Consider the following 23,568-nt stretch of genomic DNA (forward strand, 5'->3'; position numbering starts at 1 on the left):
AAATTGGATTCGAGCCAATTTCGAGCTCGACAATTCAAGCTACATAGCAGTTCCGTATAATAAAATCAAGTTAATTCAGCATTAGCTATTATATTTATATTAAAAAATAATTTAATTTGAAAATTATACTATTGTTTTAAAATAAATATGATCCAGCAAATGGGAGAGAAAGTCAGCCATTTCCCGAGAACCAACCAAAAAGTCCAAGAGGAACGGAAAACGTGTGAGTGTTCGAATGCGTAGAGCTTAAATGATCTAAATGGTACAAAAAATATTATTTTATCAGTAAAAAATAGAAAAAAAATTAAAAGGACGTTATTTTGAGATTTCAAATCATTCGAACTGTTGATATTTCACTTAGGTAGCGGAGTTGAAAAGGAACGAAGCCAAGCCATCCTTGAGGAGGAGCCCAGAAATAGTTGCTATATTTCCAAATTTTGATTTAATTTGACAGAGCGAGCGACGATTCTCTAATTTGGATCAGGTTTTGTGTTCTTTCTTCTCTCTCTCAAATTAATGGCGATTTCTGAGGAATTTTCCGTCAATTCTAAGATTTCCCCACCAAATTCGTTTGGGTCCGTCGTTCTCGGAGGCACCTTCGACCGATTGCACGACGGTCACCGTCTTTTCCTCAAGGTTCTCTCTCTCTCTCTCTCTCTCTCTCTCTCTCTCTCTCTCTCAAAAAAAAAAAAAAAAAATACACATCTGTATTGTAATTTGTATGTAGAGAGATATGTAAAAATGTGTGTGATTAAATGGTGTTTCATGTAGGCAGCAGCAGAATTGGGTCGGGATCGCATTGTTGTTGGAATTTGTGATGGACCTATGTTGACCAACAAACAGGTATATGTATATATACATGTATTATGTATATGTTCTCATAGGTGATTATAAAAGCAATTTCTCACTGTCAAAGAATGCTCAAGTAATTTTTTTATTATTTATAAACTTAAATTTTACAAATTATAAATATATATATCACACTTGCTGATATCTATTATCTGTTTTGAATAAATTTACTGATTTAAACTTCTCGAATCATAATTTTTTTTTTTTTTTTTAAAAAAAAAAGTTCAATATATTGGTACAAAAAAATTTGTAGGTTCATGGACTTCTAGTATACTGAAACAGAGAAGATGAGAGAGGAATGGATGAGGTTTTTATTCAGTGGGTTAAAAAAAAAACTTTTTTAGAGTGGAGTGGGCTAGCTAGTCATAAAAAAAGGTGTTCAACTTTTTTGTGGAGTGGGTTTAGATTAGCAGCCAAGGTGTTGTAAATATATCAAAGGTGACAACTGACAATAAAAAACATACATTAATACATGTATGTTATATATAGGGCATTGTTAACATGTGCCCTAATGGGCACATGCTTCTTTTTTTTCTATTTTTTTTGTTCTTTGATAAATAATATATATACATAGCTTTTTGGCCCAACCCAACTCGCCCACATCGACAACTCAGTCTGGAGCGGGCGTAATCTTAATGGACATGTGTTAAGTAAGCTTAAAAAGATTGTTCATTCTTTATTGTACTTATTTTCATGCAAAATGTTTAATCTTTTTAAGAACACATGTTAGCAAAACACTTATATATATAGGGTGAGTGTGGAGCCTCCCATGCCCGTTTGTGTTATGATGAAATTTTGAGTTTCTAACGAGTCTTTTTTCTTTTATAACTTAATTGCCTAGGCATTGAGTAAAAATGTTACAGTTCTTTATAGTTTAAATTTGTTTAGTAATTTGATATTTGTACACACTTTTGCAGCATTCTGATCTAATACAGCCAATTGAAAGAAGAATGCAAAATGTACAAGATTTCATTAAGGTATAATGTATGGAAAAAGTGTTCTTTATTCATTTCTTATTTTTAGTTGGCGTGACAACAGTAAATTGATTCCTGAACTTCGGAGTCTTCATTGGCAATGATGGTTGGTTAGAAGTGGTTCATGTGCCCTGTTGAAGCCTCTCTTTCAATATATTTATGAAAGGAAAAGGAGATGGAGTATTATAATTTATAGTGAAAATGTATTGGACTGAAACTTGAAGCATCAGCGGTACGCTGTGGCACATGAACCATCAACCTATTATATCTAATACACAAAACTCACTATCTCTTTTCTCTATTTGGTGATGATATTATATATTTCCTTTTTCCTGCAAATATTTTTCAGTCTATCAAGACAGAGTTGCTAGTGCAAGTTGAGCCTATCACTGACCCTTATGGTCCTTCAATTGTTGAAGAGAATTTGGAGGCCATCGTTGTCAGGTTTATTTCTTGCTCATGGACTGTATTGTTTTATCTCATTTCTTTTTACTTTGATGGCGGGGTTGAACTGGTGGAACTCATTTATTTATATTGAGATATGTAGGTATTTTGTTATCTTTACTCGGAGTTTTAATAAATATTTGAGAACTTATAATTGCGCACACAGTTACCATGTATTTGTGACTTTTCTGGATATGCAATCTCGTGAAACATTGCCTTCATTTTTCCCTTTATTGGAACATTGTTGCATCATGATCAATTGTTGCAAATCTGGATTTGAATTGAGTACTGTTCTTTCTATATTTTTTGGTTTATCTGATTGGATTAGTTTGTTTGGCAGCAAGGAGACATTACCGGGTGCGCTGTCAGTAAATAAGAAGAGAGGCGAGAGAGGCCTTTCACAACTAAAGGTTTGTTTCTGGTTGATATATGCCCATTAAATTCACGGAATAGGGAGCCTTTTGGGGGAAGTGAATTGCATGTATATTTTTTAGAAAACCATCAAAGTTGAAGCCTTGTTACCAAATATTCTGTGCAGATTGAAGTTGTAGATCTAGTTTCTGAAGAGTCTACAGGGGATAAGCTAAGCTCCACTACATTGAGGAGGCTTGAGGCTGAAAAGGTCCGGAAACTTCAGCTACAATAACAGCTCGTCGGGCTAAGGTGAATTTAAAAAATGGGAGCCCTTTTATATTGAAAAAAAATTCATGAATAAAATGATAAGTTACAATTTTTTTATTTGTTTGTAACCATAAAAAAATTTACTTACACATATAATCATTAAAATTATAAATAAAACAATTTAATAAAGCAAAATTAGAACAAAAAAATTAGGAAAAAATTATTCAATTAAAATTGATAAAGACCTAGGTAAAAAAATTTGAGCAAAATTATTTATTCCATTAAAATCTAATAGATAAAGAAGGTAAAAATAAAAAATAAAAAAAATAGGGCCCATATATTGTATGTGTTATTTTTCTTGAGCCCAAACACTTTTTTTTTAATATATATTTTCATTTTAATAAATATGGACCAAACTACACTTATAAATAAATATGGAGTAAATCATACATGGACCCAAAAAAATATTTTGGGGCCCTTTAAATTGATCCTAAAACCAAAAAAAAAAAACATTTAACCTATAATATTTTACCAAATTTAGGGGCCTATTTTTGGACCAAATTTAGGGGCCCTATGTTATATATGTTTATATGTTTTACCAAATTTAGGGGTCCTATTGTTTTTTATTTATTTATTTATATATTTTCATTTTAATACATATGGGCCAAACACATTTATAAATAAATATGGGTTAAATTATACATTGGCCCAATAAAACATTTGGGACCCTTTAAATTGATCTTAAAACCAAAAAAAAAAATTAAACCTATAACAATTTTTTTAATTTAGAGACCCTATTTTTAAGCCAAAATATGAGGCTTAAAGCACAAGCCTTACCTGCCTTAGGGCAGAGCCGGCCCTAAATAACAGGTATATGGTATATACCTATTTGGAGTCTTCACATTTAAAGATGAAGAAAGGATTTTAAAAGGAGGACAATTGTGTGTTCCAGTTGGAAATTTTGATTATTGACTTTAATTTTTTTTTTTTTTTTTTTTTCCCTTCCTCTCTATGAATTTGATATTTGCCCTCATTTGTGATGCAATTATACATGTTGCCGTTTATCATTGATTTGTTTTGTTGGAGCTGTTGTATTTTCAATGTTCACCATCCTTGCAAGTTGCTATGGGCGTAATTATCATAATTTATGAAAAATATATGTGCCCTCCCCATTACTGAGATCTTGATACTTATGAAAGAGAAATATTAAGGATAATAACAATCTTATTAATACACTCACGAATTTATGTGGATTCCACAAATGATGAATCTCATCAAAATTTATGAGTAGATTAATAAGATTGTTAGTAAAAGTATGCAGTGTGTTTGGTTTCAGTTTTTTGAAAATTGAGTTTTTTTATTTTTCGTTTTTTTTTTTGTTTTTAGTAAATATTTTTTAAATTTTAAACGTTTTTTTATACTTTTTTAGATTCACTTTATTTAGATGTATCTAAATAGTAAAATATGTGTGAAAAAATATTCTTAAAATTAATAAATACACAAAAATATGAAAAATGTATTGAATTTTCTTTTTCTTTTTTTTTTTGTATTTTTGGTATTTAGAGTATTTTTTAAAGATTTTTTTCACAAGTATTATACTTTTTAAGTGTATTTATGTTAGATATGTCTAAATATTTTTTTTTTAAAAATTGCTTAAATTATTAAAAAAAATTCATTGAAGATATTAAAATACGAAAAATTAAGAAATATAATTTTTTAAAAACTTTTTTTTAAAAATTAGAACCAAAAAAGCTAGTATCTTTAGCATTGTTGTTTATAAAATTGTCACACGGCAATTCAATTGCCAAATGCCCAATTAAAATGATAGCATGAACCCCTAAGCATTTTGGCCCCTTGGGTATTATTTATGAGTTAGTTTTTATGATTATTAACTTAAAATAAGTAAAATAAATTATAAATTTGTTTAGTATAATTTTTGATAATTTGTATATAAAATAAAATATATTTAGTTAAATAAGTTGCTGCATACTTCAAAAAATATTTGTGATGTCCCAAAATATGTCTCCTTTGAAATGTTAAAGCACAAAATTTTATGATTTTTCAAAACTTTCCATGACTACGAATACATTTAAGGATGGGAATATTGGTACAATTTGTAAAACATTGTCCTTTGATTTGAATTAAATGCATTAATTACATGTCCTTCTTAAAAATAAAAAAATAAAAAAAAATAGTTTGAACTCCTAAAAGAACTGACATTATTGGACGGAGACATTGTGCAAAAATTTAAAATGGATAATAGTATATGCACTAATTAATAGGAGATTTTTTTTAGCATACTCGGTATTAAGATTTTATAACATAAAAGACATTAAATATTTTCATAATGTTTAAGGTCCCTCAACATTAATTCAAAGAAAATTCAATCTAGAGAATTTCCCTCCATAGAAATTCTGGGGATTTCTCTGGATTCTCTGTCTTTTGATCAATTTTCTCTGGTTTACTTATAATTTTCTCTGTGTTTTTTATCATGCCAAAGAAAATTGAACAAGCACTATTTTTATTTTGACTAATTTTCTCTGGATTGTAAGACATTTAGAAAACAAACAAACTAGATAAAATTGAACAACCACCATTTTTATTTTGACCAATTTTCTCTGGACGGTAAGACTTTCAAACAACAGCAAACCAGAGAAAATTAAAATTCAATTTTCTCTAGACTGTAAGACATTCAAACAACAGCAAACTAGAGAAAATTAAAATTTTTCTGGATTATAAGACATTCAGACAACAGCAACCCAAAGAAAATTGAATAACCACCATTTTCATTTTGAACCATTTTCTCTAGATTGTAAGACATTCAGATAACAGCAATCCAGAGAAAATTGCACCAATGATGTCATTGTACCAACTGAACCATCCAGACGGATCAACTTCAACAAATGGTTCTTTGTCTTGATCGGATGAATCAGGACTTTTAGATGGCATCTCAAAATAATGTCAGATACAATTTCAAATGATCTGCCACAACCTTGAATCAGATCACCACAAAAAATAAATAAATAAATAAATAAAAGAAAAAAGTAAGACCAAGTAGAGTTTGTAATCACAAAATATGAAACGATGGTTTGAACTAGCAATTATTAAAAAAATTACAACATGCATATTTAACAAAGAGATGTTTTTTTTATGCTGATATAACAGATTCAACTAATCAAATCAGGATGAACAACGAAGAAACACAACTCAAAAACAATTGAATAACATCAATTTGTGATCTAACGAAACAACAAAACAATCAGCTATCAAAAACACAAAAAGCGAAGTAAAAATGGCAGAAGATAAACAACACAACTAGGTTTACAACAAGTGTAAATTATTGAACTATAAGACAACAAACAAACCAAAGAGATTGAAAAATCACCATTTTTATTTTGACCAATTTTCTCTGGACTATAAAACATTCAGACAATAACAACACGGAGAAAATTGAACAACTACCATTTTCATTTTTGCCAATTTTCTCTAGACTGCAAAACATTCAGACAACAGCAACCTAGAGAAAATTGAACAACCACCAAAAGCATAGGCAACAACATCCAGGAGACTCATTGTTATGCATTCTCACACCCATCCCTGGACCAAAGCTAGAGGTACCGAATTATGCAGACATAGTGGGATTCATTCCACCAAAGAAGTTCCTAAATATCTCCGCAGCATCAATGTCGACCTCATAAAGCCCATGAAACCCTTGTCCCTGACGCCTCCTTTCATACACGGGTTCTTCTGATCCAACAAGATCATGCCTTTTCCTACTCTCCCCATCACTCATACACTAAAACGCCTTCAAAACAGACTTGAAGGCTTCCTCGGCCTCCGGAGCAGTGTTCTTATCGGGATGAACCTTCAATGAAAGTTTTCGATAGGCCTTGCGAACATCATCAACAGAACAACCCTTCTCTAACCCCAAAATCTTTGGAAAGGGAAGAGTTTAGAGTAAGAGAGAGAGAAAAAAAAATGAGGTTTGATTCGAGAGAGTCAAATTTCTCTGTGATATATGGGTATGAGAGTTGAAGAACCTTAGACATTATAAAATAATATTGTAGATCTCTTCCATTACTAAACATGGGAGAGGAACTTTAGATTAGTTTTCTCTTTGTATAATGAATGGCATCAATAATAATGTCATAACTAGTATTGATACATTAGTTAGTATATTAATTGGTGTATGTAGTATCACCGATTTAAAATACAAAATAAATGAGACACTCTTTTGGTTTTAAATAAATAAAGTTACAAATTACATTTTTTTTAAAATCATTACTTATTTGGCGTTGAAAAGGTTATAATTTAAAATTATTAATTAATTTTTAAAAACAAACAATAAGTTAAATAAGTGGGGGTTAATTGGGCAAATGAAAAACAAACCAACACGTAAAGCATGGAAAATGTTGCATGAAGATGGCGACGCCGCCGTTTTCACTTATAAAACCCGCCGACTTCAGCGGTCAAGTATTTAACGGCTACTTTCCCAAATCAACGGAAGTTTTCAAATATTTGAAACTGAACGAATGCGATCCCCTCTCGTCATTTCAGTAACTTCCCTTCAGAGTTTCTTCTCATCAAAACACTCTGTTTTCTGAAATTTCCCATTATTCATCTTCACTACTCAGAGAGAGAGAGAGAGAGAGAGAAAGGTCAGAGAATTCTTCAAGATTTCGACCAAGCCCACTTTCAATTTTCTGTCTCTGCTTTTTGACTCTCGTCAAGTTTCTCTGGGTGTCAGAACATTTCAAGGTCAAGGTGATTTCTTGAATCCACTTTTTTGGTTTGTCTGACATTTTGTTTTTCTTTCTTTAATTCTTCACGTAATTGTTTTTTGAGCATCAACAAAGACGGTTTTTTTAACATAATCATCACAATTTCTTGACATTTTCTTCACATGTTTGATCTTTTTATTCAGACTTCTTGGTGTTGAACATCGAATAAAATAGAGTATCCCAAGAAACAGGTCGTTAATTTTTTCTTCTTTTTTACAATGCTCATGGTTCTATACGTTCATTCACACACACACACACACACACACACACACATATGTACACATTCATATATTGCACTTTATGTGATTTTCTTGAGTTATTTGTAGGTGGGTTCCAGAAATTTTGTTGCCAAGATGAATGATCTCATGACAAAGTCTTTTCTAAGTTATGTGGAATTGAAGAAACAATCTCAGATGGACCTCGAATCTGAGACAGACATAGAGAAAGGCCAACTCAGCCCCACAGACGAAGCCAACCTGTCTCTGTTCTTCCAAGAAGTCGATGCCATCAAGTCCGAAATGGAAGAGATCACTAATCTCCTCTTTGATCTTCAAACCCTAAATGAAGAGACCAAGTTCACTCACAGTACCAAGGTCCTTCGTGGGTTACGAGACCGGATGGACTCGGACATGGTTGCTGTGCTTCACAAGGCCAAAATTGTCAAGGCGAGGCTAGAAGTGCTCGACAAATCGAACACGGATAATCGCAAATTATCCGTGGCATTCAGAGAAGGAAGTACAGTTGATCGGACAAGGATTTCAATCACAAGCGGTTTGAGAATCAAGCTCAGGGACATGATGAATCGTTTTCAGTCATTGAGAGACAGAGTACTATCCAATCACAAAGAGTATCTGAGAAGGAGATACTATAGCGCAACTGGTGAAGTGCCGAGCGAGGAAGTGATTGAAAAGATGGTTTCAGGAAGTGGGAAAGTTGAGATATTTGAAGAGAGGACAGAAGTGAATTTGGAGAACAGAGAGAGGCATGAGGCTATGATGGACATACAGAGGAGTTTGAATAATCTTCGTCAGGTGTTTCTCGATATGGCTGTTCTGGTGGAGGCTCAAGGTGAAAAGATTGATGACATCGAGCACAATGTGGGTACTGCAAAAAGCTTTGTCCGTGGCGGAACGAACAGTCTTTTCTATGCCAAACAGATGAAGAAGGGGGGCAAGAAATGGGTGTATTGGGTTTGGGCTGTGGGGCTGATCATATTGCTGGTATGCTTCATTGCAATGTTATCAACCTGAAATGAATCATAGGAAACAGGATAGTTTAGATTCACTCTCTTTTGTTAATGTATCTTTTTTACATTCGGGAGACTGGCATGGCAATCAAAATATCTGTGTCACAGATACATTGACATGGTGTTAACATTATTTGCATTAGCCAAAAATGAAGAAAGAAAATTTATAGCATTGGCCAGTATAGATACATGCTTTTTCACCAACTCTTCTGAGCAGTATTCAGAAAAGAGAAAATACGAAGCAAGGAAAATTTTACTCTACATGCTTGGAGAGCAATGCTCTGATACACTTCAGCCAACGCTTAGATGTTGGGTAGCAGCCCAAGACTGGTTGGGCCCTAGCTCTACTTTTCCAATCTGTGGTCAACATACCAAAAGCATTATCAACTTTTACGATGAATTTGTAGGCAAAAACTGTTCAATCAGCAAAAGAACCTCTAGGCTCAATGGCATCAGCAAAACATGTATACAAGTCTAGTTTATAGAGAATTGCAAGTTGTTTATACTGAAAGAAATTGAGTACTCTAATACCTTAGCATTTTCAACGCATACAAAATCTTTGTAGCATGCTTCCATCTGAAGAAACGGGTTCCACAGAACAGCATCTGTCCAACTGCATGAGCGAGAGAAGGGTACAAGGACTAATAAGTAAATGCAGAAATGTTGCTCAATACAAAAGATAACATTGCATAGGGTTTTCAAATTACTTACCTTGTATTTTGGATGGTTATCTTATCTCCCAAACCATTATCAAGGAGTAATTCACTAGGGGCTTCAAGGTAAACGCAATCTACAAATCCAGGGAAAGTGACCACATCCCTGAGTTGTGAAGATCAACAGTTAGAAAGAAAGGGCATCTATTGCAACGTGCAATAAGAGTTTGCTGCAAAAATCTATGTTTCAAAAATTCAATAACTTCGGAATTTAAAAAAAAAAATTTAAATGGTTTTATCTAGTTCTCCTGTTTTGGATAATGATTGAAGACAGAACGTGCTTGGACACAGCATTTTAGCATTGTGAGTTGTACTGTGTGTATAGGGTTCTGATTGTTTGGTACATCATATTTTATTATATACTGTAAGCCACACTTCAATTTCTTCTCTATTAATAGAAGAAAATAGGAAATAGCCAAAAAATCTAGTACTTGCAAATGTGGAATACAAAGCAAGTTAATTTTCACAGGGAAACTCAAAAGAGCTAGAGAAAAGATCACATTATATGCAGAATTAAAAGGATGTAGTTGATCATAGATGTAGCCAAGACTATATTTCTACGAAAGAGTAATTTATAGTCTTTCTAACGCTTGGAGATAATCGGAAAACTAGTAAAACAGTATGTTTCTTGCACTCTCTTAACTATACTGTATGATGTGTCAGTATATTCATTATATCCAAATCCAACCTATAAACACAATTTTTTAGGTTCCTCTTTGAATAATTTATTTTGTAAACTAAATCCTCTAATAACGAAGTTTCCACATAAAAAAAAAAACTCAACATTTCCCTGAGAGTAGTATGATTTTGACACAGACCTTTCCTCCTCACCCTCCAGTGGATTTTTGGGATCTGGATCTTTGTTCAGTGTTTTGCAACCTTTCAATCCTTTCACAGATGCACCTGATACAGAAGCCTGCATGATAGCAGCAAAGCCAAGCAAGCCAATAAAATTCTCCAAAAGTTTCAAAGCACATGTAACTGAATTTAAATTGTGAATATTTTTCAAAAATTCACGTGTAATAAATGAACACAGTGGATATGCCCCAGATTATTTGTTGCATCCTATTCCTCTTGCATGAATTAGTTATTTTGGTTAATTACTTCCTAATATTGAATTTTTCAGAATATCACAAGAAATTACTACCTTAGTTAACAACAAAGTTGGTAATTGGATCTCCCAAGCATGGAACGAAGATACTTACACTAAAGTATGTGTGCAGGGCAGTACTAAATGAAAATGGCTTGTTATCAGTATTTGTAATCACTAGTTCTGTTGAAAGGCTCTTTGCATCAAGAATGATCTGCAAACAAGTGAAAGAAATGAAAACAGTATCTCATACACTAACTCAATGGAATGCTCATTGAAAACAATATGGCAGCATGAAAGGTTCGAGCCAACTAGATATTTAAGCATTCTTAAAATGTAGATTTATAAAACCGTATCAACTTTTTAAGTGTTACAGATCAGATGACAAATCATCGGCAACTCTTCGTGGAACATTGTTTTTGTATGTATAGGGAACTAAACAATAGACAGACCTTGTACATAGCTTGAAAGCTGAAATCCCACATAGCACGACTGTATGGACCATCCTTAAGCTCTAGAGTAACAGCAGGATTTCCTTCCACATCTTGAGAATCAACAATTGACCAATTCATATTCCTTGCAAATCCATGCTGTAAAATAAAAGCATTTCCAAAAGCTCAAAATTAATTTAAAACAGGGAGTTAATACTTAATACTAGTGATGTCAATAAATTCTAGTATGACTTGTTTTGTGGACTAGAAAGGGAAGATACACCGGTCTTTCACCATTGATAACCTACAAGGCCTACCATTAAGAAGATCAGAACTTTTTGGTGTCTCTAGATCAAGGTTCTGAAAGGCGGTTGCGGTCGCCGTAATGGTGGCGGTGGCGCGGTTGCGGTTGCGGAGTGTAAAGGCCGTAGCGTAACGGTTGCGATAACCAGAACGTGAATTTTTTTATTTTTTGTACAATTTGGAAAAAACTTACCGGTACGCATATTTTTTTTCCATGATTATATTTATTGGGTTAAAAATAAATATTAATCAATTTTTTGTAAATTTTTAAGTATGATCTACTATATTTCATATTTTTAAATCACTATGTAGAAATTTAATGTATAAAGAGAAATAGAGAATTGTATTATTGATTGATTTATATTGATATCTATTACAATGATTCATGATTCCTATATATAGAAGAGGGTGAGTGTGTAGTAGGTAAGGAGTAGGTGAAGTGGAGGTGGTAGTGGTGTAGTGGGTTAGGTTTAGTGGAGTAGGTGAGGTGGTAGTGGTGTAGTGGGTTAGGTTTAGTGGAGTAGGTTTAAGTGGGTGAAGTAGGTGGAGAGTAGGTGGATTTTAACAGCCCCCCGCAAACTCAAGGGGGATAGGAACTAACCAACTTGAGTTTGGAGAGAGTAACAAAATAAGGAAATACATAAAAATAAAAGAGGATAAGAGACACTGTATGGTCGTGTCAAACCATTGGTGAAGACACTGGATGGTGGTGTCATAACGTTGTAGAGGACACTGTATGGGGGTTTCATAACCATGTAGAGGACACTGTATGGTGGTGTCATAACGGTGTAGAGGACACTGGATGGCGGTGTCAGACCGATGTAGAAGACAGTTTATGGGGTCATGTCGGACCGTTGTAGCAGACAATGTTGTGACAGTTGTGGTGACAGTTTACGGAGTCTTGCTGGACCCTTGTAGAAACTAACCGGAATCAATGTCGGGACAGTTTACAGAGTCTTGTCGGACCCATGAAGGAGCTAACCGGAATCAATGTCGGGACAGTTTACAGAGTCTTGTCGGACCCATGAAGGAGCTAACCGGAATCAATGTCGGGACAGTTTACAGAGTCTTGTCGGACCCTTAAAAAGTTGAACCCTCAAAAGGTGTGCCTAATCTTTCAAAAGGCGTGCCATCAAAAGGCGTGCCCAATCCATAAAAAGGCGTGCCATCAAAAGGCGCGCCCACTTCATCAAAAGACGTGCCCGACAGAAAGCGTCGAGCCATCAAAAGGGGCGCCTGACACGCGGTGATGCACGTGATTGACAGAGCGCGTGTCGGCCTCGTCGTCTCTGTCTTTATAAACCAAAGCGAAGTCTGAGGCTTGGAAGCATAACAAACCAGTTGAAACCTCTTCGTTCTCTGTAACATTCTGTAACCAACCCTTCTCTGAAACACTCAGCAACCCAAAAACATGGCTTCTTCTTCCCGTTCAGCTACCCAGAACATAGCCTCTTCTTCCCGTGGTCTGCTCACTCTCTTTCCCGACCTCAACGAGTCAACAAGAGAGATAACTGGTGCGGTGGCCTGTGAACCTCAACCAAACACCTCTGATTTTGCTCCGTTGAACTTTCCGATGCGGTCGGTGGAGCAAAAAATGGCAGTGCAAACGGATATTGAAGCTAATCAGTATACATTGAAGTCCTATGTTGAAACTATGACTGCGGTCACAAACTTGTCGCACCGGCTGCAGAGTAGGACAAATGAGGTGCAGCAGTTAAACGCCCAACTGGCTCTGCTCCAACGCATGTATAAGGATGCGCGAGCAGAGATAAGTGTGCTAAAGGCGGAAAATAAGGAGCTGAAGCGGAAGGCCACCGTTATGTTCCGATTTGGAGGTCCGCCATATGCTGTAGTGGAGGAGCAGGGTGGAGTGATCGTGCCCAGTGGAGTGGGAAACACGGAGGCAACACCGTCAAGGGCCGCCCAGGACGGAGGCAAGAAGAAAAGACCGGCGGAATAGGCGAAAAAGTGAGGTCGGTGGGTGGCCGTCTGCAGAAAAGAAAACAAATCTTGTGGTGTTGTGGTTTGTGTTGTTGTGGTTGTTTTTTTTTTTTTTTTTTTTTTTGTTAAAATTGTGATCGGGGTTGATCCCTGAGATGAATAAAAGATGGTTTGGTGTGCAAAGCTATATGGTATGAATGGAATTTGAAAAAGATTAAAAAATAATGTGAAAGAAAAATAAAAAAAGAAATAATAAAAATATATTTGAAATCAAAATGAAAGATGGGGGAAATAAGGAAAGTGGTTTGGAGAAAATAAATAAAAATAATGGATTTTGAAATCAAACGGAAGAGAGAGAGGGGACAAGCCCATGTGAGAGAAAGAGGGGAAAAATGATAGCCGATGCACCCAAAAATAATCTAGCTGCTATCCACAGGCGCTTAGGGGAAGGAAATGGTAGCAAGAGACGGCCAACACCATTTATGGCTATAGCAAAGAAATGGAGTATCAAGCTCAATGGGCTAGGATTTAGACCAGAGAGTAAAGCCACTGGTCCTGTTGAACACACACCTCCAAGGCTCAAATAATCAAAACAAGCTTCACGCATTTCCTTCCTTGCTTGATCAGGAGATGCACAAAACACCTTATACAGGGCTCCAGTCATTCCCCCACCAGTTAAAGGATGACGCATGTTGAAAGCATCACCTATTAATAGTGCTCCAGGAGTAGGGTAAGGAGCAGCTGGCATACTTCTATTGGGCATTGTTCTAATACTTCCCTTATCAATTGCAGCTATAAATGAATCATGAAGCTCAGGTGGAACCTGGGGAGCCACCAGAGGGAAGCAAAGCCGAAGGCTGCTGCAAAGCCGAAGGCTGTAAAAGCGAAAAAGGAAAAGAAGGCTCCGGCTAAGACAAAAGCTGCTGCGCCAAAAGCTAAAGACGCTGTGAAGCCCAAGCCAGCGGCAAAGGCCAAGCCAGCTGCGAAGCCAAAAGCTGCTGTGAAACTGAAAGCTGCAGTGAAGCTCAAGGCTGTGGCGAAGCCCAAACCAAAGCCGAAGGCGAAGGATCCTAACAAGAGGCAAATGAGCATGGAGGAGAAGCATAGATTGAGTGTTGGGTTGCAGAGTTTGCCCCAGGAAAAGATGCCACAGTTAGTGCAGATTATGAAGAAGAGGAATTCACATTGGCCTCAAGAGAGAGGATTTAGGCAGTGATGGGAAGGTATGTGTAGAAAATAAGCGGAATAGGTTGAGGTCCGGCGGACGGCTAAGGTGAGGTTGTCGCCCGCCGGTGAAGCGAAAAATACTAGGTTCTAAACCTGCTCTGATACCATGTAGAAATTTAATGTATAAAGAGAAATAGAGAATTGTATTATTGATTGATTTATATTGATATCTATTACAATGATTCATGATTCCTATATATAGAAGAGGGTGAGTGTGTAGTAGGTAAGGAGTAGGTGAAGTGGAGGTGATAGTGGTGTAGTGGGTTAGGTTTAGTGGAGTAGGTGAGGTGGTAGTGGTGTAGTGGGTTAGGTTTAGTGGAGTAGGTTTAAGTGGGTGAAGTAGGTGGAGAGTAGGTGGATTTTAACACACTATAAATTGAATTTTTTACATTTTATTTTGATAATTAATGACTTTATATTATACAAAAAAGCAATCCCTAACTATTATATATAAGATAAACAATGACAAAAGTAAGAGAATAATTAAGAGCCTAAATATATATATATATATATACATATATTTTAACCAACCCAAATAGATAATGACCACACTTATTATTATTATTATTTTCAGACAATATATATACATAGACACACACAAACAAAATGGTTGAGTGATAGCAGCTGAATAGAATAGCATAGGTCTTACAGCTTCAACAAGTCAATAACATATTCTTCATCTTTCCTCTTCTCTCTCTCTCTATCTCTTGCTCCTCCATTTTTTCTCTTTATTTTCCCTCTTCTCTCTATCTCTCTTCTCCCATTTTCAGTTTTTTATTTGTGTTTTTTCGAAAGAAATAGTTTGGAACCGTTACATAACGGTGCCGTAACAGCGGTAACGGCTGTTATAGCACCGTTACGACCACTACGGCAGCCACTACGGCCGACACACCTGTGAATCTCAATCACACTGCAAAAGCGGCCGTAACGGGTGGCGGTAACCGCCAAAACCGTTATGTAATGGCGTTACGTAAAGGTTGCGGCCGCTTTTTAGAACCTTGCTCTAGATTGAACTCCTCAGTGGCAGCAACAGACTCACTACAAGTATAAAAAGTATGCTTTTGCTGAAGGATCCACATGGCACCAAAAGTCAGATTTAGGCTGAAGGTGTTAAGTGAAGGGCTACCATGGCAAGGCTTATCTCAACATTTCTTACTCAATGTCAAACATATGCAAGACAAAACTTACAAATTAAAAAGTGGGGGAATGAAAAACAATAGGAATCCTCTGATAGTTATCCGAGCAATGATAGATAGCCATACCTGCTGCATTGGGCCAGGTCCAAATTGTGGGAAACAATGTGGAACACCTCCACTGTCGCAGTAGAGATACAGTCAGTATAGAAAACAAATTCCAACTCTTTAGCTAATAACAGGACTCAAAGTACATGTTCTACACAAAAGAAAATAGGAATTCCAGATCCTAAGCTAGATAGAAATTCTTCCTTGAACTATGATCCCACCAAAGTAAGGCTTATAGGGGTCTATAATCTTGGTGCAAAGAATAGGAAAAACTTTCACTATTATAATAAACATCAAAGGCATAATAGTGATCCCAATGCAATGTTGAAACCAATTCCAAGATTGGAGCAAATTAGTATGAGAGGTAATGCTTTAAGTTTCGGTTGTGAGAGTGTCAGGAAACAACCTGATTGGTTTCTGCCCATTGAATAGAGCATCTGGCCGAACAAAAAGCAGATCCTTGTTGGAAACTTTCCAGGATGTGATGCAACCTCCAAATAAATATAATTCAGCCTCACTGCAACCAAGAGCTAGAATTAGACTATGGCTTGTATTTTAAAGATAATAACTAATGTCCATGCCCAATAGCAATTGTTGTAGATTGTGAGAATTAGCGCATGTTAGCAGTCCCTAGTTCATTAACAAATTAAGAGCAGAGTTGAAGCTTGCTCAGTTAATGGCAGCACAAAACCTTGTTTAACATAAAGTTGGATTTTAACTTGGGACTCCACGAAAAAGTTGGCCTCACCAATCTTGGTGATGGAAGTTGTTCTCAATGGTTTTGAAGTACAAATATAGAACATTGAATTTTTTTCTGAAAGACCTGACCCTTTGAATCAAGACTCGACATTGTTAGTGACCATGATCATCAGTCCCACACACAAATGTATAGCACAACTGCTAACTTAAAGAGTCCTTGAACCTATGCCTGAGTTAGGAGCATTTGTTTTGTCCAGCCCCTTCATACGGTGAAAACCGTCAAATCAGGTAGTTGGGCAATTTGAAGATTATAAAGTTAAATTACCGCAAATGTTTATAACATATTGCGTGGTAGGCATACAAAAAAACCACCCGATTCTACATTGACAATAGAATGTCAAGTGTGACACAAACTACCAAGGGCTCAACTAAGTGATTCCCGGGCTGATTTTGCTATTTTGTGCCAATGTCCAGTCCATCGGAGTGAAAAATTCAAAGAGGAATTCAGGAGCTTGTATACATTGCTCAACACATGAAACATCACCCAGTTTCAAGGCAATGTCATTAGAGAACTTGGAAGAGACAAATACAAACTTAGCACTCCCCAATCCAATCTCCATTACAAAGATGAGTTCTTGATCATGCCTATAGTCGAAAATGGCGGGAAACAAACATCAATGGTAGCCATTAGAGACTCAAATGATTTCCAAAAGGACAAAAACACAAATTGACAATCAAAAACAGTGTATAAGAATGCCTTGTCCATTTCTCACAATCTACACATGTTTACAATTACAATCACAGAAACACACACATTTAAGCGCATATATATATATATATATGAATCTAAAAGAGACAATTGAGATGAGAAAAGCGTACGTACCTGCCGTGAGGAGAAGTGAGGACAACCTTGGGTAAATTGCCTTGGCCTTCTGTAACTCGCGCTCCGAGACTCGAAGTCTCCTTCTTCAAACTCGCAAAAGCCATAACTGAGTGTCTGCAACAAAACAAAAAGTAAAATAATTTGATTTGTGATTATGAATCAAAATTACTCGCCTGAAAGGACTTTCTAAATTTGGAGATCGAAACAGGATCGAGAGAGAGACCGATTGACTCGGCGAAGGTCTGAAGGAGAGGAGTTGAGGAAAGGGATAGAGGACCGTGTCATGGAGACTCTCGCCATTTCTGGGAATAATTTTGTAATTTGCAGCCAAACAGCTCCTTCAATTAACTACCCTATAATCTATGTTTGTTTGTAGATATCATCCTCATGCTTCGCACAAATTCGGATATTCTTTTTCTTATTTTCTTCTTTTTTTCTTTTCCTCTCATTTTTTTTTTTTTCCTTCTCTTTCCTAGTATATGTTTCAATTCCCTAGTACCCAAACACAAACAAATATATATTGAAAGAGTATCTAAAAATTATTTTAAAATTGATTTTCTACTCCTAAATTATAATCAAATTATCTATTTAATTTATGAACTATTAATTGAATTTATTTGTCCTGTAAAGTTTATAAATCAAAATTTATTTAATCCTTAACTGTTGATTATGTCTATAGATTCTTAAAACATAAAAATCAAAATCTATTTAATCCTTAAAAAAATTACAAAATTAAAATACATGTTCATACATATTATAAATTAATAAAAATCCCTCTCCAATTAAAATCTCTTTTTTACCATAACTTACATAATCATGTATTACATCTAATAAATAAAGTTATAGTTTTATATAATATTTTTTAATCAAAACCTATTAAGATTAGATTCAGCACAAAAGGAATACTAAGGTCAAGTTTGACCAACACCACATAATTATCAGATAAACAATAAAACTGATAAACGATGAAACTAAACGACTTGCGTCCTACATCGAAAAATCATGAAAAGTAAAAGATATTTTTATACTTGAATATAGTATACGAAGAAGGGTGTGACCTAACTTGAACCAAATCTATTCTTTAGGGTTGCACCTCTGGCTCCTCGAGCTCTATCTAGTCAGGAACTAAGGTCTGGTTTATGAACCATTACTACTTGACCCGAGCGTGATTGTCATCCTTGTTGGACCTCTTTGGGCCATCAAACCATATAGGATTGCCCTCAGCCTAATTTAACTGGTTTGAATTGGCTAAGTAGTTGTCTGACAGAGTAACAAATTTTTTTGTGGTTATTGGGCCCATTACAGAGGTCCAGTTGTTCAAATTTTTGCATATTACGTGGCCCACAAGCCCAAAAGATGCTGCATAGATACAATAAAATTTTAATGCTAATCCAAACAGCAGAAAATATAAAAAGTTCTGATCTTTCTTAGCATTCCATAGCGTGTGGTGTCATAACCAATGATAACAAAAATAACGAGATGGTTGCCTAGGGTTTGATTCTTGTTGTTTGTTTGGATAAAAATAAATGAATGTAAATAAGATACAATTTTCATATGTATATGTGCAAGGAAAATCATCTAGGTTCGTTGGATGAATTTTATTGCTGTTTTTCATAGCTTACTTGGATTCATACAATTAGGGATTCCAATGGATTGAATTTGATCCAGACTATTCAAAAATTCTGAATATGACAAGGTAAAATCAGCCTCCGTTTGGGAAGTGGGTTGGCTTTTTGGCTTTTTGGCTTTTTGGCTTTTTGGCTATTTTAACCTGGGCTATTTTAGCCTGGTTTGGGAAGGGCTTTTTGACTTTTTTGACTTTTTTTGTGAGAGAGGATTGTAATGATTATGGGTTGGATTTGATGTTTTGTTTTTTGTGGCTAAAATAGCCTATTTTGTTTTTTGTGACTATTTTAGCCAAAAAAGCCTGGGCTTTTTCTTGCCAAACGGAGGCAGATATGTTGTGGCATTGGATTAAACAATATTTGATTTAATTCGATTTTAATCGAATTTTATTCTTTTAGTCATTCTTCATGATTTCTATAAAATTATCTAAATATCCTTAAACCAAGTAGGTTAGGAAAAGTAATGGTAATGCTATATATATTTATTAAAAAAAATTAAAAAATAAGTTGAATTAAATCGGTTCTAATTTTTCAGATGAAGTATCCGATTCTTATTATTCTTTCATCCAATCCATTGGAATCAGAATAGGTTTGTTGACAAATCTACACACAACCCATGTCATGTGTATATAATAAATTTATTTTTTTATTTTTTTTTATTGTAGTGTAGCATTTGAAAGCCTATTTGAACCTTAATTTGACCATCCTTTCGTAAGTAACAGTGATGTAGGTCAACAAGAGGATCCAACTACAGTCAAAGACAAGCACAATGTACAAAAGAGCTGCAATGAAGTTCAATGAAACAAAGAACAAACAACCAACAAAGAACAATATTAGACAAAACAAAGATGACAAGACCATCTCTAATGTTCATTAAATATTTTATCAAATTTAAATTTAATAAAAAAAAATTATTTTTTGCTATTTTAATAGTTCACCAAATCTTTCATCAAATCAAGGATTTTTCAAATTTTTCATCAAATTGAGAATGAATATATGCCTTTCGTCAAATTACTATTTATAGTCATTGGATTTTCATCAATGTCTCTCCAGATGTTCTCCGAATGACCACCCCAAGGCAAACGTTTGTGAAAAATTCATACTGGTCGATCAATCAGCCAGACATCCTCCTGGTCGACCAGTGTTTTGACGAATCTTCAAAAATTTCCGTTGGAACACTTGATATCAAATAAAATTTTTACTCAAATTTGATAAAAATTTTGATATACCGTTGAAGATGTTCTAAGACATAAGAAAATGGTGATTTGCTTTGTAAGTTACTCTAAACCATTTTTTTTTTTTTTTTTTTGGGGTATAGTTATATAACATTAGGACATGAACTTTGTCCCAATATTGACCTTGTTTGGAAAGTGAAATTTTTGTTGGAAAATTTATAAAGAGGTAGTTGTGAATTGAAATAGATTCCATTTTGAATGAAAGAGTGTAACCTTTCATGGTGTCTTTTTGTTTTAAAGGAATGGTCAAGCCTCCATTTGAATGAAAGGGTGCAAACCTTTCATGGTGTCTCTTTATTATAAAGGAAGGGGTATGTCCCTTTTTTATACCTTTTCTATTCAAATTGAATAGGTGCCAACAAAGCCTATATAAAGGCAGCCCCATTCCAATTTTGATTTTCTGAAAATTCATTTTCCTTGCCTTCATTTTGCTCTCTTGCGTCCTTTTCTTCATATTATTTTAGGAAAAATTTCAGAGAGTTATAGAACACAAGGTTCTAGTTCGTCGAACAAATTTGTTTGAAGTGCTACTACAAATTTGTGAAGATCATTGTATCTTGGGAGATAGACGCCACATAACCGTAAGCACTGTAGCGGTGCGAATCTGTCTTAAGGACAGAGTGTCACACACTCGACTTGGTCTTTAAATTTTTTAATTCGGTTCGATAAATAAATTCGGTAAGTTATTTATTTTATTTTATTTGAGTTTGTTTTAATTTATTTTATTTACACAGAAGATTGTTTCAACAATCTTAAGACAGATTCGAATTATTCTGTTTACAGAATTTTTCGTTTGTTTCCCTTTTTTCATTCTTCGTAAATAATTTCGGAAGAAAATTATTTTCTGTGGATTTACAAAATAATATTCTTGCTAGAAAAACAAATAGTGATTATATGCTATTTGACAGATAGTAGTAATATACTGTCTATTTTCTTTGACAACAACTAGTAGTACGATACTGGTGTCATTAACAATTCAGAATATATTTTTGTGGAATTTTTCAGAAATTAATTTTGGGTTTTAGAAATTATTTTCTAAGTTTTCATTACTTAAAATTCTGTTTTAGTATTTTAATTATTGAAGTGCTATAGAAATTAATTTTCTGTATGGAATTAATTTGGTTGAATAAAATTTTATTTTATTTCCAAATTAATTGAAAAATAAAAATTATTTTCTTATTTCTTTTATTTTACAGAATTTAATTTCTTGTGTGGAATTAATTTGGTTAAATAAAATTTTATTTTATTTCCAAATTAATTGAAAAATAAAAGTTATAGTTTTTATTTCTTTTATTTTACAGAAGTTATTTTTCCGTGTGAAATTAATTTGTTTAAATAAAATTTTATTTTATTTTCAAATTAATTGGAAAATAAAAGTTACATTCTTGTTTCTTTTATTTTTACATAATTTAATTCTGCGAATTTGGTTTAATTTTCTGTGTAGTGAAAATTTAAATTATAAATTTGTTTTATAAATTAGAATTGATGGCTACTGAAACAAATGCCCAAACAAGTACTACTGTGGTGGCTGAAATTACACCAACCCCCTCTCCTGTGATGACAGTACCAATAAATCATGGAGAGAAGTCAGAGAAGTTCTCAGGAACTGACTTTAAAAGATGGCAACAAAAAATGTTATTCTATCTTACAACTCTAAACCTGGCTCGTTTTCTCCGTGAAGATGCTCCTATCCTGAAAGAGGATGAAACCGACCGGCAAGTGGTTGTTGCGGTTGATGCTTGGAAACATGTCGATTTCCTTTGCCGGAACTACGTCTTGAACGAACTTGACAACATATTATACAACGTCTACAGTCCAATCAAGACAGCAAAGGAACTTTGGGAATCGTTGGAGAAAAAGTACAAAACGGAAGATGCCGGCTCAAAGAAATTTGTGGTTGGCAGATTCTTGGATTTTGTAATGGTTGATTCAAAAACTATGATCAGCCAAGCTCAAGATTTCCAACTCATTCTGCATGACATTCACGCAGAAGACATGTCTTTCAGTAAATCCTTCCAAGTTGCAGCCTTAATTGAAAAATTACCAAAAGGCTGGAAGGAGTTCAAGAACTACCTCAAACACAAGCGCAAAGAAATTTCTATGGACGAATTAATTATGAGTTTGAGAATTGAGGAGGACAACCGTAAATCAGAAAAGCGGGCTGGTAAGCATCCTATGGAGTCTAAGGCAAATGTGGTGGAACATGCTTCAAAAATCAAGAAACGAAAGTCTTCTGGAGAAAGTTCATCACAAGGCTCTAAAGGGGGGATAATAAAAAGTACAAGTTTAATGGCAAATGTTACATCTGTGACAAAGAAGGACATCGGGCCAAAGATTGCCGTAGCAAAGGCAAAAGCAAAAGAAGAACAAGCAAGAAGCCTGCTCAAGCCCACATGACTGAAGTGGACAATATTTCCAATGGTATAGATGATATCAATCTTTCTGCAGTTATTTCCGAGGCAAATCTTGTCAGAAATCCTAAAGAATGGTGGGTGGACACTGGTGCTACTCGCCATATTTGTACCAACAAAAAGATGTTCACATCTTATTCTATAGTGGACAATGGTGAACAACTCTTTATGGGCAACTCCTCAACTTCCAAAATTGAAGGACAAGGAAAGATTGTACTCAAGATGACATCTGGAAAGGAACTCACTCTCAACAATATGCTGCATGTACCGGACATTCGCAAGAATTTAGTTTCTGGATCTTTGTTGAGTAAGAATGGGTTTAGGTTAGTTTTTGAAAGTGACAAGTTTGTACTTACCAAAAACGAGATGTATGTAGGAAAAGGTTACATGTCTGATGGTCTTTTCAAGTTAAATGTAATGACCGTTGTACCCTCAGTTATTAATAATACTACATCTTCTTCTTACTTACTTGAGTCTTCAAATTTATGGCATGGTAGAGTAGGACATGTTAATTATGGATCTTTGCGTAGATTAATTAATATGAAATGTTTACCTAAATTTAATATTGATTCAAATCATAAATGTGAAGTTTGCGTTGAAGCAAAATTATCTAAAACTCCTTTTCATTCAATTGAAAGAAGTACGGAACCACTTGAATTAATTCATAGTGACATTTGTGATTTTAAATCAATTCAAACTAGAGGTGGGAAAAAATATTTTATCACTTTTATAGATGACTACACTAGATATAGTTATGTTTATTTAATTCGAACCAAGGATGAAGCTTTGGAAACTTTCATTCAATATAAGAATGAAGTTGAAAATCAACTTGGTAAGAAAATCAAGAAACTTAG

At 34.7% G+C, this 23,568-nt stretch overlaps 3 protein-coding genes and 1 non-coding gene across 8 annotated transcripts; 3 read left to right on the top strand and 1 right to left on the bottom strand.

Moving 5' to 3' along the window:
• Positions 1–177: 177 nt before the first annotated feature.
• COAD (4-phosphopantetheine adenylyltransferase) lies at positions 178–3,959 on the top strand. 3 transcript variants are annotated; one of them, XM_082893489.1, is made up of 7 exons: positions 178–262; positions 362–636; positions 772–843; positions 1,767–1,826; positions 2,173–2,267; positions 2,608–2,677; positions 2,806–3,959. In XM_082893489.1, the coding sequence occupies exons 2-7, from the start codon at positions 517–519 to the stop codon at positions 2,911–2,913; spliced, it is 525 nt and encodes a 174-aa protein (XP_082749615.1). In that variant the 5' UTR covers positions 178–262; positions 362–516; the 3' UTR covers positions 2,914–3,959. The 3 variants fall into 3 exon arrangements, with proteins under 3 accessions (XP_082749615.1, XP_082749618.1, XP_082749616.1); XM_082893492.1 differs by lacking the exon at positions 178–262 and having other exon boundaries at positions 284–636; positions 2,806–2,908; positions 3,751–3,959; XM_082893490.1 differs by lacking the exon at positions 178–262 and having other exon boundaries at positions 362–403; positions 473–636.
• On the top strand, positions 2,808–9,273 carry SYP112 (syntaxin of plants 112). 3 transcript variants are annotated; one of them, XM_082893487.1, is made up of 3 exons: positions 2,880–2,930; positions 7,813–7,860; positions 7,996–9,273. In XM_082893487.1, exon 3 carries the CDS (start codon positions 8,023–8,025, stop codon positions 8,917–8,919), a length of 897 nt encoding a protein of 298 aa, XP_082749613.1. In that variant the 5' UTR covers positions 2,880–2,930; positions 7,813–7,860; positions 7,996–8,022; the 3' UTR covers positions 8,920–9,273. The 3 variants fall into 3 exon arrangements, with proteins under 3 accessions (XP_082749614.1, XP_082749613.1, XP_082749612.1); XM_082893486.1 differs by lacking the exon at positions 2,880–2,930 and adding an exon at positions 7,521–7,652; XM_082893488.1 differs by lacking the exon at positions 7,813–7,860 and having other exon boundaries at positions 2,808–2,930.
• LOC114289609 (Galactose mutarotase-like superfamily protein) lies at positions 9,035–17,943 on the bottom strand. Its single transcript, XM_028233364.2, has 10 exons — positions 17,667–17,943; positions 17,444–17,557; positions 16,268–16,378; positions 15,883–15,934; positions 11,171–11,308; positions 10,834–10,932; positions 10,447–10,544; positions 9,627–9,734; positions 9,447–9,528; positions 9,035–9,272 (listed from the first exon to the last, which is right to left on the bottom strand). The coding sequence occupies exons 1-10, from the start codon at positions 17,741–17,743 to the stop codon at positions 9,207–9,209; spliced, it is 945 nt and encodes a 314-aa protein (XP_028089165.2). The 5' UTR covers positions 17,744–17,943; the 3' UTR covers positions 9,035–9,206.
• Positions 17,944–18,496: 553 nt separating this feature from the next.
• Positions 18,497–18,713, top strand: LOC114289617 (small nucleolar RNA U3). The gene has a single exon (XR_003638656.1). It is a non-coding gene; the product is annotated as a small nucleolar RNA U3 (small nucleolar RNA).
• The last annotated feature ends 4,855 nt before the right edge of the window (positions 18,714–23,568 follow it).

The sequence above is a fragment of the Camellia sinensis genome, chromosome 1 (assembly GCF_055761805.1).
Source record: "Camellia sinensis isolate YWXY chromosome 1, ASM5576180v1, whole genome shotgun sequence".
Taxonomy (NCBI): domain Eukaryota; kingdom Viridiplantae; phylum Streptophyta; class Magnoliopsida; order Ericales; family Theaceae; genus Camellia; species Camellia sinensis.

Coding starts and splice junctions, on each gene's coding strand:
- COAD (XM_082893489.1), top strand. CDS start 517: ATGGCGATTTCTGAGGAATTTTCCGTCAATTCTAAGATTTCCCCACCA. Junction 844..1,766: donor CTATGTTGACCAACAAACAG/GTATATGTATAT, acceptor ACACTTTTGCAG/CATTCTGATCTAATACAGCC. Junction 2,268..2,607: donor TTGGAGGCCATCGTTGTCAG/GTTTATTTCTTG, acceptor TTTGTTTGGCAG/CAAGGAGACATTACCGGGTG.
- SYP112 (XM_082893488.1), top strand. CDS start 8,023: ATGAATGATCTCATGACAAAGTCTTTTCTAAGTTATGTGGAATTGAAG.
- LOC114289609 (XM_028233364.2), bottom strand. CDS start 17,743: ATGGCGAGAGTCTCCATGACACGGTCCTCTATCCCTTTCCTCAACTCC. Junction 11,309..15,882: donor GACCTGGCCCAATGCAGCAG/GTATGGCTATCT, acceptor TTTATTTTACAG/CATGGATTTGCAAGGAATAT. Junction 9,735..10,446: donor CTGGAGGGTGAGGAGGAAAG/GTCTGTGTCAAA, acceptor TTCACAACTCAG/GGATGTGGTCACTTTCCCTG.